This window comes from Montipora foliosa, chromosome 14 (genome assembly GCF_036669935.1).
Source record: "Montipora foliosa isolate CH-2021 chromosome 14, ASM3666993v2, whole genome shotgun sequence".
In the NCBI taxonomy this organism is placed as follows: Eukaryota; Metazoa; Cnidaria; class Anthozoa; order Scleractinia; family Acroporidae; genus Montipora; species Montipora foliosa.
The window spans coordinates 6,352,765-6,372,233 of NC_090882.1; the positions used below are offsets into that span (position 1 = coordinate 6,352,765).

At 41.5% G+C, this 19,469-nt stretch overlaps 1 protein-coding gene across 5 annotated transcripts in view; it reads left to right on the forward strand.

Annotated features, from left to right (window-relative positions):
• LOC137985168 (tetratricopeptide repeat protein 28-like) overlaps positions 1-9,781 on the forward strand; it is a 36,009-nt gene extending 26,228 nt beyond the window's left edge. For 3 of the 5 annotated variants that reach the window (XM_068832684.1, XM_068832687.1, XM_068832685.1), the window contains one exon: positions 4,701-9,235. In XM_068832684.1, coding sequence (XP_068688785.1) covers positions 4,701-7,897 — 3,197 coding nt within the window. In that variant the 3' untranslated portion in view covers positions 7,898-9,235. The other 2 variants (XR_011119252.1, XM_068832686.1) reach the window with 2 other exon arrangements.
• Positions 9,782-19,469: the final 9,688 nt, after the last annotated feature.

The following is a 19,469-nucleotide window of genomic DNA, read 5'->3' on the forward strand; positions in this document are numbered from 1 at the left end:
TCCTGGCAAAAGACCTTTGTAACTCCAATTAGCACGTGTAGCTAGTGGTATTGTTGGCGCGATAGGCAAATTAAGGAGCGGCGAAGCTACACGGAGAATGAGTTGGGGTGTTGTGAAATTCCGCCCAACCAAAAACTGAGGTGATTTTTCAATACATGTGCCGCCCACTTTATCAATTACGAAGCGCCAATCAGAATAAAGCTGTGATGCGAAACCAAGTTTTATATTACAACTGTCAATCTGGGCGCTAAACTGGATAGCGACATGCACGGTTCATGTTTTTTTTAAATGGAAACAATAGCTGACACTTCAATGAATGCATTTAGTTATGAGTTATCCATTAACTTTAGAGTGCGTTTTCATTAGCATGTCAAATCGGCCGGGGTTTTAACCATTAAAATCTTTCGTAAAATAATGTTAGATTTCAACAGAATTTTACACCAGACAAAACCTATAGGTGATCCCTAAAATGTTACCTGATTCTAATTTTTTTTTCAGAAGCACATGATATATCCAGGGCCGGGTGGAAGTGCCATTTATAGAAATGTATAATATATAAACATAGAAGTCAATTTAACGAGGTGCAAATTATCTCAGGCCCAAGGTAAATGATTTTCTAATACCATCAAAATCGATAATTCTGATCCCAGATCAAGAGTAACAATCCCTATCCCAGGAGCTTTTGAAATAAGGAGCATGTTAGTGGCGAAGGGAAATGACCTCATGTAAGACTCAATGTCTTGCCTGTTACGTCATGTATGCTTTTACAGTGATGTCGCAGAAGAAGAACGCAAAACACTAACGTCACTCCTACAGGAGTTGTTGTTGACTGCGTAGCACTGGAAATCTACTATACGTTTTACAGAAAAACTAGCCTATTCGTTGCAGCTGGATCACTAGGAACCATCTCGAAAAAAACAACTCTACATGCTTACTCGAAAATCCAACTCAAATTCTACCTCGAAAATCCAATTCGAAATCCTAACTCGGAAGTTAGTTGTTGTCACCGTGAACAGCTAACTTTTTTTCGCATTTTTCCATGCTTAAAATAGGGGCGTAGCTAGGATTTTTCAAAGGGGGAGGGGAGGGGTCACATTCTCTCCCACCCAGGGTACTTACCGGTCATCCTCATCATCATCATCATCATCATCATATCCTTTATTTAAACACGATAGGGTGTAACACTCAGAGGTTGTGGGGTCGTGTGTTTTTGGTGAAATTGACAATTTTTCGGATGAGCAGCGAGTGCGGGGTGGGGAACAAGCCTACAAAATAACTGCATACTATCGATCTCAGATCTGATTTCGAAAATACCGATCAAGTGGCGCTATTCTTTCGTTCTTCCCACGGCCGAGAAAAGAGAAAAACCTGAAGAAAAGTTTCCACCTGCTTCTTATTTCCTCAGACAACGGTTTTCCTGGGTTACCCGTATTAGCTTTGGCCGGCTTTACTCGCCGCCAACATCGTCTCGCGCTTTTCTTTTTGGGGAGAGCAACACGAAATAGCGTCACGAGATCGGTATTTTCGAAACCGCAGAGCCACAAAATATGTGATCTCGTGGTGATCAGAATGTTTTAATAGCAGACTGAAATCAACGGTCCGTGAAGTGGGCTGAAAAAAGCCCTTGCCCACGGACGTCTGAGATCGATAGTACATGAAGTAAGGGAGTATTTACATGAGACCGGCAGGAGTTCGTCTCGGCCTCCATACATTTCTCTTTATGCGTTTACATGAGACCGTTCTGACTTCCTCTCGGTTGCTGGACCGAGACGGGAAATTCTCACACCGGTTTGAGTTTGTACCGGTCTCATATAAATCACAACAAATCTCAGACCGGGTCCAGAAATTTCAGGCTTGTATGCTTCTGGGTCAGCCATATGTTTATTAGAAAAAACATATCGTTTCATCCCGAAACCATGCACCAAGCATCTCGTCCTGTTTTCATTTAAACAGCTGCAAAAATTTGATACTGGTCTGAGTTCGTTCTGGTCTCATGTAAATATCCCCTAAGGTGCAGGCGACATAAATTACTCTGTTCCAGTCTCACAGATATGGTTTGTATTATGTTGTTGACTGTCACAAAGGGGGGATCACGGGCACCCCAGGAGCCCCCTTGGCTACGCCCCTGTAAGACATTGAAGTTTGTCTAGACAAATTGTCCCGTTTTCAATTGAACCAATTTTTAACGTTTAGAGTGTGAGTATGTAAAGTTTTGACAGCTACGCCTGTTTGTTTCTGCACGTGAAACATAGGTTTGAAAAACTTTGCATGGACTATGAATGTCAACAAAGGACGAGCTTACATTTCTGGAAAATCGTGCCATAGCAAACTTAAATGGCTTATAATATGAAAGGGCTTGGAGCGTGGAGGCGATCAAGCGAACTGCATGTTTTCTGCCAATCTAAACAAACTTGAATGTCTTAAGCATTGAAAACGCGGAAAAAAATTAGCCATTCATGGTAGCTCGAAAATGGTGGCAAGTCTGTCTGTGAGGACTCGAATATTGATAATATCCTCCATGATACAAAAAAGTTTGTCTTTAAGGAGACCAGTTATGTCTTTCAGAACATGAGTAAAGTCCATCAAGAGAAAGCTGCGACAACTGAAAGTTCTTAGTGTGAGGATGACATTGTCAAACAAATAGCTGGTTGTAAAGCGTGATACAGCTTTCAACTAATTCAAAGGAGTACTGAATACAAATGAATACATGTACGTTAACTTCAATTTGAGTTTAATTAAATAATTTTCAAGTGCATTTCCAATTTGTGTTGTTTATAGCAAAAGAGGATGATAGTACTGCACTTTCCCTTGTCCTTTTACATTCTTCGGCAAAAATTACCCTCGTCATACCTTTGCCTGAAAAAGAGCATCTTTTACAAACTTGAAGTTTGACAAGTGTTCTCAAAAATGCTTAACTGCCCTGGCATAAATTTCCCTCTTCCCGCTTCGGTGGGGAGTTGTAAATTCCTGTTGATGGGATGGAAAGCAAGAGTTACGAGAATTCCCGACCGAGTTCGTAGTTTCATTGGAACCGAAAAAAAATCCACAAATTAATATTATTGCTTAATTCTGTGGTTCCATTGCTGTGTCTTTCCTGGTTAGTGAGAATTCTTTGATGATCAGCTTTTCATTTCTTTATTCAATTTAACTTGTTGGCACCTACCGACAACTAACCTCAGAAAAATAGTTTCCCACATAGCAATGACATTGACATCCTACACACACTGAGCATTGGTACGCTACAAAACCTGCCACCTATTTTTCGTAGTTTCAAAAAGCATTCAACGCATTCATTGTCAATTTCGATTACAACAAATAAGACCCATAACAATTCAACAACCAGATGGACAATGTTCATCGGTTTAACATTCATTCCAGTAAGAACATGTCCTCTCAGGAGACTATTTTTTAATGTTTACATAAGCAAGAGCTTTCGATAGTCAACATAAGTTATTCGATTGATTTCTTGTTCCTTTAGCCAAGAAATGTAGGTCTCAAGTAACATTTGATTAACGTGTTCTTGTTATCAGCCAATCAGAAATTTCCGTCGGCTCAGTGACCAAACTAAAAATAAAACCCTAGGTTTTGGAAAGGCGGCATTTCTCAGGGTCCCTCCCCATTCTCTGCATGTCATTCTACTACCATTTACGCAGGCTAAACTCCAATAGCAGTGGATTTAAGGTGGCTGGCACCAGTTTCACCACCTTGTTATTAGAAGAGTTGTAACTACTATACACCAAACATTGCTTCAAAAAATGTGCCCACTATTGTAACGTAATAGGTTACCATGGCAACATGAAAGCTCTCAAAAAGCACCTAGTGTTTCGTCTTTACCTGCTTATTGCTCAAAAATGAACTCGGTGACCCCCATTTTGTTTTAAAGATTTAAAATAGCTTTAAATTGGCTTGCATGAATTTTTCTAAAACTTTACCGATAGTTCTATCTCAGATTGCTAATTACTATTCTACAATAAAAAATGGGGGCCACACAGTTCATTTTTGAGCAATAATCAAGTAAAGACGAAATATTAGGTGCTTTTTGAAAGCTTTCATGTTTCCATGGTAACCTATTACGTTGCAATAGTGGGCGCATTTTGTTAAGCAATAATTGATGTTTCATATGGTGTTATAACATTGCTGTTTCATGATTAAGTGTTGTAGTGACAACCCTTCTAATAAGAAGGTCTCATAAAAGTAGTGAAACTGGTTCCAGCCACCTTAAAAGTAGTTACAGTAACCAAAGATTAGTTAAGTGCAGTCAAGATGCTTGCGTATTGAAGTAGTGTCTGACAGGATTAGCACGGAAAAGAAGTTATAAAAGGCATGAAACGACACTGAAAAGGCTTACCAAAGAGAACTTGTTAATTCTTTGATATAACTTTACAGTATGTTCAACCATAATCAGGGGGGACTCAGTAACTTTGTAATTGGTTTTAAAACTGCTGGCTTGTACAACATTGCAAAAACGTGAGAAAACATTAAAATGTCCTACAAACACCCATGTGAATAGGTGCATAAATCGAAAAACGAACGAACTCTTCCGCGAAACCTGGATGTAAACTAAGCTGCATACATAAATTAAAATTGTTACAAAATCTTGATTATAAACAACATCATCTTCACAAAGCAACTCCGAAGATTCACAATCATCATTATCTGTTTCAACTGATTAATAAGATCATGTGGTATACCAATTTTAGGTGAAGATCATGCAAGCACAGCTGAAAGGTACCATTCACTCGGGGTGATCCAACATTCGTTAGGTGATTTTACCTCTGCTCTGCAGTCAAAGCAACGTGCATTAGACGTGCGAATAAAACTTTTTGGAGAATATCATGCAAGCACAGCTGATAGTTATCATGCACTCGGGGTGACACAGCATTTGTCAGGTGATTATACCTCTGCTCTGCAGTCTGCCCAACGTGCATTGGACGTGCGGATAAAACTTTTCGGAGAAGATCATGCAAGCACAGCTGATAGTTATCATTCACTCGGGGTGACAAAGCATTCGTTAGGTGATTATACCTCTGCTCTGCAGTCAAAGCAACGTGCATTGGCCGTGCGGATAAAACTTTTCGGAGAAGATCATGCACGCACAGCTGATAGTTATCATGAACTCGGGGTGACACAGCATTCGTTAGGTGATTATACCTCTGCTCTGCAGTCAAAGCAACGTGCATTGGCCGTGCGGATAAAACTTTTCGGAGAAGGTCATGCAAGCACAGCTGATAGTTATCATGAACTCGGGGTGACACAGCATTCGTTAGGTGATTATACCTCTGCTCTGCAGTCAAAGCAATGTGCATTGGACGTGCGGATAAAACTTTTCGGAGAAGGTCATGCAAGCACAGCTGATAGTTATCATTCACTCGGGGTAACACAGCATTTGTCAGGTGATTATATCTCTGCTCTGCAGTCAAAGCAACGTGCATTGGACGTGCGGATAAAACTTTTCGGAGAAGGTCATGCAAGCACAGCTGATAGTTATCATTCACTCGGGGTGACACAGCATTTGTCAGGTGATTATACCTCTGCTCTGCAGTCAACGCAACGTGCGTTGGACGTGCGGATAAAACGTTTTGGAGAAGATCATGCAAGCACAGCTCACAGTTATAATTTACTCGGGGCGACACAGCATTTGTTAGGTGATTATACCTCTGCTCTGCAGTCTGCCCAACGTGCATTGGACGTGTGGATAAAACTTTTCGGAGAAGATCATGCAAGCACAGCTTATAGTTATCATTCACTCGGGGTGACACAGCATTTGTCAGGTGATTATACCGCTGCTCTGCAGTCTCTCCAACGTGCATTGGACGTGTGGATAAAACTTTTCGGAGAAGATCATGCAAGCACAGCTGATAGTTATCATTCACTCGGGGTGACACAGCATTCGTTGGGTGATTATACCTCTGCTCTGCAGTCTGCCCAACGTGCATTGGACGTGCGGATACAACTTTTCGGAGAAGATCATGCAAGCACAGCTGATAGTTATCATTCACTCGGGGTGACACAGCATTCGTTAGGTGATTATACCTCCGCTCTGCAGTCAAAGCAACGTGCATTGGCCGTGCGGATAAAACTTTTCGGAGAAGATCATGCACGCACAGCTGATAGTTATCATGAACTCGGGGTGACACAGCATTCGTTAGGTGATTATACCTCTGCTCTGCAGTCTGCCCAACGTGCATTGGACGTGCGGATACAACTTTTCGGAGAAGATCATGCAAGCACAGCTGATAGTTATCATTCACTCGGGGTGACACAGCATTCGTTAGGTGATTATACCTCCGCTCTGCAGTCAAAGCAACGTGCATTGGCCGTGCGGATAAAACTTTTCGGAGAAGATCATGCACGCACAGCTGATAGTTATCATGAACTCGGGGTGACACAGCATTCGTTAGGTGATTATACCTCTGTTCTGCAGTCAAACCAACGTGCATTGGACGTGCGGATAAAACTTTTCGGAGAAGGTCATGCAAGCACAGCTGATAGTTATTATTCACTCGGGATAACACAGCATTCGTTAGGTGATTATACCTCCGCTCTGCAGTCAAAGCAACGTGCATTGGCCGTGCGGATAAAACTTTTCGGAGAAGATCATGCAAGCACAGCTGATAGTTATCATTCACTCGGGATAACACAGCATTCGTTAGGTGATTATACCTCTGCTCTGCAGTCTGCCCAACGTGCATTGGCCGTGCGGATAAAACTTTTCGGAGAAGATCATGCAAGCACAGCTGATAGTTATCATTCACTCGGGGCGACACAGTTTTCGTTAGGTGATTTCAGCTCGGCTTGGCAGTCTGCCCAACGGGCATTAGATGTGCGGATAAAACTTTTCGGAGAAGATCACGCAAGCACAGCTGATAGTTATCATGAACTCGGGGTGACACAGTATTCGTTAGGTGATTTCAGCTCGGCTCGGCAGTCTGCCCAACGTGCATTGGCCGTGCGGATAAAACTTTTCGGAGAAGATCATGCAAGCACAGCTGATAGTTATCATGACCTCGGAGTGACACAGCATTCGTTAGGTGATTTCAGCTCGGCTCCGCAGTCTGTCCAACATGCATTGGCCGTGCGGATAAAACTTTTCGGAGAAGATCATGCAAGCACAGCTGATAGTTATCATGACCTCGGAGTGACACAGCATTCGTTAGGTGATTATACCTCTGCTCTGCAGTCTGCCCAACGTGCATTGGCCGTGCGGATAAAACTTTTCGGAGAAGATCATGCACGCACAGCTGATAGTTATAATTTACTCGGAGTGACACAGCAGTCGTTAGGTGATTATACCTCTGCTCTGCAGTCAAAGCAACGTGGATTGGCCGTGCGGATAAAACTTTTCGGAGAAGATCATGCACGCACAGCTGATAGTTATCATGAACTCGGGGTGACACAGCATTCGTTAGGTGATTATACCTCTGCTCTGCAGTCAAAGCAACGTGCATTGGACGTGCGGATAAAACTTTTCGGAGAAGATCATGCAAGCACAGCTGATAGTTATTATTCACTCGGGGTGACACAGCATTTGTCAGGTGATTATACCTCTGCTCTGCAGTCTGCCCAACGTGCATTGGACGTGCGGATACAACTTTTCGGAGAAGATCATGCAAGCACAGCTGATAGTTATCATTCACTCGGGGTGACACAGCATTCGTTAGGTGATTTCAGCTCGGCTCGGCAGTCTGCCCAACGGGCATTACATGTGCGGATAAAACTTTTCGGAGAAGATCATGCAAGCACAGCTGATAGTTATCATTTACTCGAGGGGAGTCTGCAACATTACAGAGAAGATAGTGTAAGAACACTTGATACAATAAGTGTATCCACACTTGATAGTGTATGCACACTTGATAGTGTAAACACACTTGATAGTGGTTACGGGTCATCCAAGTGACGCCCATTGATTAGGGTTGCTGAGATTGTGAATGGGAAGTTGCGATGTATTGGAGGAAGTTACAGCCGACTCCATTAGTTTACCAGGAACGCTGATTAATGAAATGGGGCGGTAGTTGCGTTTATCGGTCTAATTGTGTTTACCATTCACTTAGGGGTGATCCAGCCTTCGTCAGGTGATTTTACCTCTCCTCTGCGGTGAAAGCATGCATCGGGCATTAGATGTGTGGATAAAACTGTTTGGAAAAGATCATGCAAGCAGGATTGGGCCGCGCAGTAATGGCGGCTTGACGCTAGGTTGTTGCTCTGTAAGAAACTGTGCACGGAGGGATCGCCAATTGTTCATATATGCTGATTATTAGATCGAAGATAACTGGATTGGGGCTTCCGCAGCTTTTCATGTCGAAGAAGAGAAGGGAGTGAGGAAGTAACTCTTCAAGCACGAATTCACAAGTGCCGCCACCTCCTAAAAGAAATCGTCAGTCTTCTGCTTGCTCGCTGATGGCGGAAAGCAGGTATCAAGGCCAATTATAGCACGCTTTCTTTCCAGAGGATAGAGGTACAGCTTTTAGAGCTCGGAATAGGTTAAAAGATTCTTCGAGATGCAAGGATATATATATCTATTACACAGGATTATGCGAGAGCAATACAGCAGGAAAAAGGAAAGTACTTATCAAGGCCATGTTTAAAGCAAAGGATCAACGTTTTGTCGCAAGTGCCCCAGACTATTAGACCATACGCTATTGACGGCAGTATTGCTTTACAGTAGAAGTCCAACCGAGCGTTGGCAGGAAGGAAATAAAATGATTTTAAAAGACTGACTTTCTGTTTAAAAAGTTTGGTCAGTTCCAAAACATGTTTGGACCATTTCAGATCTTTATCAATGTCAACACCCAAACATCTAGTGGAGCCGCATTTATAGCCTGTAAAGGATCGGTAAAGGTTCCTCGTTTCATTACTATATTTTACAGAAAAAGTAAATGCGGCGTAAAACGTTCTCATGCTCTAACTTTAACGAACACTCAACTCCCCTCTTTAGGTCATTAAATTTCATGATGCTTTGTTCATGTTTAAATTCCACAACAATTTATTGCCTTCTTCTTTTGATACCTTCTTTACTCCAGTAGGAAATATTCGTAGCTACGATACAAAAAACGCAGCAAATCAATCACATTCGTTACCCCGTGCAAGAACTAACTATGAAACTTTTAACATTCGTTTTCAAGGACCAAAAGTGTGAAATTATCTTGGGAAAAACGTAAAGTCGACCTCTCTCAATAAATTCAAGGAAAATTTAAAACAAGAGTTTCTAAGTCAATATTAAAGGTTGATTCAATGACTTCTTTAGTTCTGCTTTGTATGTTTTATTTGCTGCCTTAAACTCTATCTATGGTCATTGTTTTTGTTGATGGATTTGTTTTTTGCATGTGTGTGTAGTCTGCATATAAGGTACATGTATGTGTCTGTCCCCCGACCCTATTATTGTAATCTATTAATAAGCACGTAATGACTGGCCCCAAGGGGAACATTAAGGGTCGGGGGAAAACAAAACTCACTGTTCCCCGTGGGACCAGTCATAAAGTGTTTTGTTATACCCCGCAACTGAAATGAACCAAACTAAATACGAGTATATAATCTATTCTCGGTTTTCACATGACGTCACGACCGCCATGTTGGTGCCCAAAACAAAGAAAAGGCGGCCATGTTGGTGCCCCGACCAAATCCTCCGGGAATTTAACTGCATTATTATGCAAATGCTTCCTTTTGTTTTCGTCGAAAAACATGGCTGTTGATCACGTGAGTGAAAACCAGCAATAATCCTTACTAGTTTAATAGACCTTTTTCGTTTGTACATTTTGTTTTCCCAATACAGATCATGTGATAATACTCAAGAGGTTTGGTCCTTTGTTTTGTTCATTAAAAAGAGTGTATGCAAGCATGACTATGTCTGCATGCACTCTTTTTAATGAACAAAACAAAGGACCAAACCTCCTGAGTATTATCACATGTCAGACCTGTATTGGGAAAACAAAATGTACAAGCGAAAAAGGTCTATTATAAGTCAAATATCTCGAATACAAATTAGTAACAACTACCTAAAAACAATTACCTTCAATAATTACTCCCAACTTTTGTCTCGTATCAGTTGTTGCATTTCTTCCTCGCTTCGTTAGTTGAAAGCGTTTTGTCGCGGCCATGACTTGTAAAAAAACTTAAAAATTACTCAGATTTCCAAGTTTCATTAAAAATCGCGGTAGACGCGCTCACAGATTTAACGCGCTTTCAAGAGGCATGTCCTGATCACGTGCAAGTCCGAGGTTCAGGCTGTTGTTTCCCTAGAGAGTTAGTGAGGTTTGTTCGCCCTAGGGAGTGGCACACTTGAGGCGCATCACGTCATACGTTCTCGTCCAATAGAAAATGAAGTATAACAATGTAAATTGGCTTCTTAGATCCTTAACGTTTTAGTTATTTAGGAGGAGAATACCCCTTTTACTTAATCAATTCTATCTAATGTAATTTTTTGAATTGTTGCATGAAAAGGAGCAATTCTTCCTTTTCAAATGTAATGATTCAAACAATTACAACAAGTTTTATAGCAATTGTTTGAATCTCCATTGAACAAGTATTTTAAAAAATTCACCGTATAGTATGTTGCTCTATTTCCGGACACTTCACGATTCTGTATTTCGTTGTGAAAACGAAACAAACCCGAGCGTATACGAACTTTTCCGTTTGCAGTTTCGTATCTGCGAGCAAGACTACTAAAGAGTTTAATTGCATTTTTGGCGAAGTGTGCTTAATTCCGGACACCTAACGATAGCAAACAGTAGGGTTAGCGCCGTGAAGAAAATGGCCGAGAAAAGTGTTTTGCAAATAAAGACAATACTGTTGTTGTCCAATCCAGTTTCCTACTGTTGTTTTCCCATCAGTCATCAGTCCTAGCTTTCTGCAATTCCGTTTTGAGCTAGCGTGTTTTAAGGTAAAGCCTTGTTTCTATATCTGAAAGTGCCCTTGGACGTGAGGTGCGTGGAAATGAAATGAAATCGCTGGAATCGGAATGCTAACATTTAAGCCTAAATATTATTTTCGGCCTAATTAGGCCTAAGGTTAGCATTTCTAAGGGGTTTGGGCTTTTTCAACAGTTACATTATAACCTCAGTCTGCAATTTACACTGACCGGTTCCAGTGATTTAAATTTCATTCCCAGGCACCTCACGTCCAAGGGCACTTTGAGATATGGAAACAAGTCTTTCCCGTGTTTTAAATGGGAGGGTCGGCCATCTTGGAAGTAAAGGAGTGCCCATGCGCATGCGTGAAGGATCGTCGAGATTGTTGGGGATTGAGGAGAGTAATGCCAGATATTTCCTCAAAGTTTCACAGAAAAAGAAAGTTAGGAAAGCAATAAATAAAGATAGTTGAAATACCACGGCTATTATCGTTGTCTTGACTCAAACGCTTTCTCACATAAAACGTAATTGATTATTTGCACATTGATCCACAGCACTAGCGACAATGTCAAAATGGACCATAAAATGGCCATACTCTTGGATGATGATTTCCAACTGATATAAGCTCCTTTTGATGAATTTCGAACTGAAAATACCGGCGGAGAAAACTGTCTCAAGTTCTGACTTCAATCCTTGACAAGTGAACGCAACGTAATGAATGAATAACGCTGAACAAACACACTTACAGAATTAGGGGAAAATTCTGCACGCATTTTATAGGGATTGCGTTGTTCTTTTTGTCATTTTGTTACCTTAAGAAACGCGCGTGCGTACACTTTGTAATCCTCGACTCTAGAGCGTACCATATGGAAGATGCAATGGCTTTTTTCAACGATATTAAGGGCGATCTAAATCTTGCGTTCAATGGGCAAGGGAGGAACTGAGCTGAGTGTAAGAAAGGGATCTGTCTCATATGGGGACCGACATTTCTCTCCCTCACTGTCTACCGGGAAGAAGGTAGGTATGTGAAAGCAGCGAAGGTCAAAACCGCGTCCGAAAGCGATGCGTGGATCGAAATCCCTAGCTTAATCGTCAGGTACGACGCTCTGGCGTGATGTCCAGAGGTATACTGCGTGACTGTATCCCCTTGTTCTCTCTTGTTCAAACATTTCGTTAGCGCTTGCGTAAATGTTGTGGCTCTCCGATACGTACCATACCAAAAAAGATGTCGGTTTTTATAAGGAATTGACATTTCAGTTGATTCTACCGGTATAAAAGTAACGTGAGAACCGTGTCTAGTCTTCTCGCATAGGACACAAATAGATCATCTCGTCGTTTGTTTAGGATATTTAGCCTGGTGTTCGAGGCTTGGAAGATTTAAGAAGAGGAAACTGAATAATTTTGGCGATAGCAATGCAACAATGGTTCAATATCTTTGTTCCTAATTTATAACAGCAATATTTTGTCCTATTTGTGACTCACATGATTCTTTTGTTATTTATTTCTTTGACTTTGATCGTTTAAGGCTGGTTTTCACTAGCGACGGAGTCGGAGTCGGAGTCGTAATCAGAAACGCAGAGCGATACGATCTAGTGAAAATCAAACTGTCGGAGTCGGAAGCAGAACACCGATTCCGCTTATGACTCGGTCACTTATGATCCAGTGAAAACTGAATTGTCGGAGTCGGAAGCAGAAGCGAAAGAATAAAACAATCACGATGATCGATTCCAAGCATTGTGATTGGTTGGTTCTTCCGATTCTGCTTCCGACTCCGACAATCTAGTTTTCACTGGTGACGGAATCATAAGCGGAGTCGGAAGAAAATGGGAACGTTCTGATACTTCCGACTCCGATTCCGTCGAGCTTATGACTCCGCTTACGACTCCGATCTTTGATTTTCACCAGGTCATTTTTAAGCGCTCTTACGACTCCGACTCCGTCGCTAGTGAAAACCAGCCTTCACCGTTCCTGTCTGAGCCTGTACCAGGGTTTGGGTTTATCGCGATGAGCGAAAATGCAGGCGGGTCGGTCGTCGGGACGTAGGAAGAAGCGGGCGCGAGAAAAAAAACCCAGCAACGACTGCTCTGCCATCCTAGTTCTCGACGGGTCTTTTCCCGCGCTCGATTTTTCTTTCTCCCTGCTACCATCCCGTCTTCTTTTTCGCTCGATGCGACAAACCCAGAGATTCAAACACCAAACGAGAAACGATGACTCGATTCTTCTTACGTCAGGGGCCGTTCACTATTTAGACTCGATTCAGACGCCGTACTTTCACGACCATCGCCGGATGCTGGCCTGGAGAATTAAAACTAAAGCAAGAAATGCCCACTAGAGCGGACAAGATTCGAACAAGAGATTCATAGGCGCTCTCGTTTGTTATTTGCTGACACGCTCCGCCGGAAGAAGGTAGTAGTTGCTTCAAGATGTTCATGTAAGCCGTCCAAAATGCAGCGAGAAGGTGAAGCAAGCACTAACAAGTCTTTTCAAAAGAATGAGGGTGGTTGGAATTTGACCGATTAAGTAGTGCACATTGTTAGCTCAGACATTCTGCTATCTGTGGGCGGTTTCCTAGAGACTTCAGGGGTAACCACGGAACTATACTGTAAAAACTGGGAGAACGAGGGGACCATAATTATCTTGAGGAAAATGAGATAACGTGGCGTTTTATGTCTTGAACACGCGAACAGTGAACAATGTGAAAAAAATATGCAAGTTGGAATATTACACAAGGAGTGTAACCTTTTTGCTAAGTATTAATAAATAAAATATAATGGTCGCTACAGTCACTAGTCACGGTGGAGTGATCAGTGATGCCAAGGCCTTCGGCGATCCCAAGAAAACAACTGTTATATTCCCTTAGAGTTATTGTTTTCTAAGACAGTCGACAGTCCGATAGAGAGATTGAGAATCTCGTCAGTTTACAAAAAATGGAAAACGTCAAGTTGAAATTTGCGTCTTGCCAAAAAACAAATGGGGAGGCGCGGTGGCCTCATGGTTAGTGCGCTCGACCCCGGATCGAGCGACATTGTGTTGTGTTCTTGGGCAAGACACTTTACTCTCACGGTGCCTCTCTCCACCCATGCAGGTGTATAAATGGGTACCGGCGAATTTAATGCCGGGGTGAACACTGCGATGGACTGGCATCCCATCCAGGGGGGAGTAGTCGCTTCATGCTTCAAAAACCGGCGATAAGCGCCGGCCTAATGGGCCTTCTAGGCTCGTAGCAGACTTTACCTTACCTTTTACCAAAAACAAATCGTGTTTTGTTCAAAACAAATCTGGTCAAATCTTGGATCCTTGGGGAGTCGATGCATACCAATTGGGCTATAATCCGACTGTATTTCCTAGTTTTCTAGCTTCTAGAAGTATTCCTAAAAATCAGCCATTTTTGACAATGTTGCCTTGCATCCCTTTAACTAAATCTGTAAAAATCCCCATTTTCGATAGCCTCCCACGCAGACACTCTTGGGGCTTTGTCAGGCGTTCCTCCCCCATGAGCATCGCTCGTGTGACAAGAACGCTTGAGGAAGCCCTACGAGTGTCTGCGTGGGAGGCTACATTTTGGACACTTTTAAAAAACTTGCTTTTCCGTGCGAATTTCTGCGGAGAAAAAATCTAGGATCCTTGGGAATTTCATGCCTGCACACCAATTAGATTATAATCTGACTTGTACTCCCTAGTTTTCTCAGACCCTAGAATTTTTCTAGTAAAAATGAAAAAAAAAAAGAAAAAAATTGGCGGAAGTGACTCTTCGTGTGTTACAGCAAAACCGTTGGCTCAGTCACACGAAAACTTCGTTAGCAAAATTTCGAAACAGGTTCGCGGTGAAGTGTGAGTGTGAGTGTGTCAAATGACAAGAGGATGTAGAAAATCTTAGTTCCCTGTTCTTTTTCATTGACTCTTGAAGCATTTTTTTCGCGTGCTAACTGTAAATAAACCGGCGGGGAAATTGGGCAAAAAACTGGGGACTTTATGATCTATGACGGCGACGAAAACGTCACCTCAAAATACATCTTTGATCATTCATGAGATTTAATACAGCACCATAGGTAAGATTTTTTGGTAAATCTATCTTGGTTATGACTTCAGGTCCTCCCGTACAAACTGTCGGGGTGGAGGTGGGGAGGCAGGACGCCCTCGCGGGACGAGAGTGTTCGGGCAATGTTCCTTGGCGGGAAATGGCGTGGCAACGTTGCATTTGGCAACCTGCAGCAGAAAAGAGCAGAATTGAAGAGGCGACGAAATTTGAGAAATTTATGGGAAGAAAGCCTCGAGAGAAGCCGAGGAAGGAGAAGAAGAGAAATTTTCAATGAAGAACACTGAGAAATAGAGCGAGAGACAAAACACTTATTTACAACGGTTAGCTCTCAAGTAATGTTTAATTTTTTCCTTCTTCATATGTGGCTCACTGCCTCATATTTTGTAAAACTCGCTAGAAAAACGAAGAGGGCCTGAAAAAGTTTGCAATAGCTGAGTTTCGTATTCCCGGACGTACTGGGGCGAGTGCATTCAAGCGAGGCTAATGCCGGTAAAAATTCGGAGAAAGCAATCAAAACAATACATACATACATATTTATTGCGCTCCCTGAAAAGGGCTTTTCAGCAGCAATATTTAAATGACAAATAGACTAACTTAAAAATAAATTAAATGAAAATCTTACGTGAGTTAAAAATAGTTTTAAAATATGATAAGATAAAAGATAAAGTTAAATATAAATGCAACGTTTTCACGATAGATTATTTTCAAGCAGCTCACGCACATTCTTTTTAAAAGTCCTCAGTGAGGCGTTAACTTTAGATCAAGGGCGAGCGAGTTCCAAACTTTTGCCCCTCGAAAGGCAAATGACCTCTGGCCAGTAGAAAGCCGACAGTGTGGCAAGTTGAGATCATTGTTATCAACAGATCTAAGTTCACTATTATGAACTTGTGACCTATATACAAATTTGTCTTTCAAATAAATGGGCACCCGATGGTGTAATAATAATTTATTATTATTAGTTTATTCTCTATACTAAGCCACCCAAGTGATTTAAGGCCTTGAGAGATGTGGTCAAATTTTTTCAAGCCGAGTGCGATCTTTCCCGCAAAGTTCTGGACCAGTTGTAGTTTCTTTCTATTTGACTTAGATGTGTTTCCCCAAAGAGCCGACCAATAAAAGAGTTTACTAAATACGAAGGCATTAATTATTAAAAGTAAAGTTTTCCGATCTAATAAGTGCTTTATCCTATTTATTTGAACAAGTTTGTGAACCCAACTCGAGACTAACTTTGATATATGTTCGTTATAGTTGAGAGTATGGTCGATATAGACACCCAGGTCTCTGGCAACAGAGACGGGTTCAATAATCTCCTTTCCAAGAATGGTAATGCATAAACGTGGCAAAATACGCAAGAGTTGTGGAACGCCAATAAGCAAAAGTTTAGTCTTGTCAGGGTTAATCAACAGTGAATTCTCGCAGCACCAACGGGATATTTCCAAAAGGTCTTGATTTAACGCATTGCTTGCATCAGTAATATCACGAGGAGGAAGAGATGAGAAAACTTTTGTGTCGTCCACGTAACCTGAAGATTTGCAGTGCTTAGGAACCGACAATAAATCGTTAACATACACTGTGAACAGGACGGGACCTAGGATAGAGCCTTGGGGAACCCCGAAATTTAAAAGTAATGGATCAGAAATAGCGTCCTCAATCCTCACGAATTGACTGCGCTTTGTCGAGTAACTTTCAAACCAGGTCCAGACGGCAGTGGAGATGCCGATTTTGTAGAGTTCCATAAGTAGGCGCTCATGCTGAATGCTGTCGAAAGCCTTCGACATATCTAATAACACAATCAATGAAATTTTCTTCTCATCCATGTTCTTTAAAATGTCATCTGTAAATTGAAGTAGAGCCGTCTCGGTAGAGTGGGATTCACGATTACCTCTTTGAAACTTTGAAATTTTCCCAGAGCGATTCAGAAAATTAACGAATTGACGATGGGCGAGTCTTTCACAGACCTTCGATAATATTGGAAGTGAGGAAATTGGGCGCGTATTTGCTGGTTCGTTGAAATCGCCAGACTTAAGGACAGGTATCACTTTAGCCATTTTCCACGGTCGAACAAAAGTGCCTGTAGCAAACGACTTGTTAAACAAATGCGTGATTATCGGAAGTATTTCAGGAGGGCTATCCTTAAGAACTCTAGATGTTATTTTGTCGGCACCAGGAGCTTTATTCGAAGGTAGACCATTAACGATATTTTCAACTAGAGATTCAGTTACTGTAGAAAACTTAAAAAGCTCTCGATGGTCATTTTCTTGGACATCATCTGCGTAGTTGTGTAACAAGTCATGACTTCTTAGAGAAAAGCCAAATTACCGAGCAAACCATCTTGCTTTATCTGCAGTAGTTTTACCAACTGAAGTATAGAACTCGTTGAACGTTCTGGATAGGCTCAAAGGGTTCTCGGTTTTCAAAGGCACTCCCTTCCTTGGTAAGCAACGGAGTGGTGAATCACAGTTGTTGTGCTTTTAATTGCTCAAATAGCACTTACAAAAAGAAACAAGCTGAAAAACATCCAGAGCTACAAAATATTGATTTTTTTCCTTTTCCCCGAGACAACAAAAGCAAGTATTACCTCGCAGGAATGACCGAACGAGAGCGGCGTATGCGGTGGATTGCAGCTTGTCGCCTGGATAGTGTCAATGTAACAAGGCACACCTGGATATGTTCGGCTCATTTTAAAGGTGGGCTTGGCCCCATAAAATCGAATCCTGTGCCCACGATATTTGACTTTCCCAAACATCTCCAGCCTAAAACTCACAAAAGTCGTACCAACCCTGATGAGCGGAGATATCGATATGAAAAACCAGAGTTGAAGAAGGTAATAAATATGGAGCAGTCTGCCTCTTCGAAACAAGATGTTAGGGTGGAAGCAATGGATCTCGGCTCAGACAAAAATAATTGTACCTTAATTTGAAGGAAACAGGAACCCTGATTGTCAGCCGGTACCGGTATATGTAGATGCTGAGGTGCAAACTGATTTAACAACTTCTGACATACAATCCATGGACGAGAGTGGAAAGCAAGGCTAGAAAACAAGACTCAGCTGAAGAGAGATCTCTTGATTGAGGATGTCTGTAAGGACGATCGGTCTGTCAGATTTTACACTGGAATCCCTTCGTTGACTTGCCTACTTATGGTGTTTAACTTTTTGCAGCCATTTGCTGAAAAAATGAAATATTGGGATGGCAAGAAAAAAACTGCGAGAGAAGCTTATCAGGTTGGTCAATATTTCTTTCATAACGGAGGTCAAACAAATCCCAAGGTACCATTCATTATAAAGAACTCATTTATCAAATTATTTTTCTGTTATATATTTTCTTTTTTTTCATATACTATAGGTGTCCATAATAGTTAATTTTTAATAGAGCAACTTCTGCAGAGATAAAAAATATATTTAAACTTCTGTCATTTTAATCTAATCCACTTTCTTTCTTTGTAGGAAGAAAAAGACCGAGACAAGCCAGGGCCAAAACGACAAGTGCCGTTGTTTGCTGAGTTTATTTTAGTTTGGTCACCTGGCTTACATTTATTCACTTTCTAAAGGATCTGTATCTAAAATCTTCACAACCTGGATAAACATGCTCTACCATGTCTTCAAGGACATTCTGATTGCTTGGCCTACTATGCAGCAAGTTAGGAGGCATCTCCCAAAGAGTTTTGAAAAGTTTCCTCGAACTAGAGTAATTATAGACTGTACAGAAATAAAAATTCAAAAACCCACTGGCCCATCTGCACAAAAAGTTACACGGAGCAATTCTAAAAGCTCAAACACCTTTAAACTTTTAGTCGGAATTTCTCCCACTCAAGCCTTCACATTTGTCTCAAAGCTGTGGTCAGGAGGTGTTTCAGACAGACAAATCACAATGAAATCAGGTCTCATAGACAAATTGGAACCTAATGATGATTGCATGGCAGACAGGGGTTTTAACATAAGAGACTTGGTCACAAACAAAAGGGCTACTTTGAATATCCCTCCTTTCTCCAAAGGAAAGCAGCTTTCCACAAAAGCATGTACGAAAACGTGACGTATTGCAGCTGTGAGGATACATGTTGAGAGGGCTATTCAAAGGTTGAAAGGTTTCAAGATCCTTCAGGGTGTTCTGCCGATCTCCCTGGCTTCAGTGGCTGATCAAACTGTTACAGTGTGTGCTGCCCTTTGCAACTTAATGAAACCCTTAGTGAAATAATGTAAAGCTTTAGTGCTTATTCAGTCACATATACTGTCCTGATGGAATAAAAAATGGAATTTTGACAGTGTCAAAAGTGAGCGCACCGACGACCTCAGGTTTGTCAGTTTAATTACTGTTACGAGTTATCGACGTTAAATAAGGTCTGCTTTACTTTACTTTACTTTAGTGTGCTGATACTTTTTTCAGCTTGACCAGAACTGTTTCTGGCTACCGAATTATGTACACTTAAAGTGCTAATTAGCTTATGCCAAACAAGTCAACATGCCATTGTACAGTTAAACATAGTTACAAAACCCTGAACCACTACAGTTTTGTTCGGGGTAAACCAAATTTAACTCTGGGAAATACTATCTCAGGGAGCATTACTTCTTCATAGAACCCAGTTAGTTT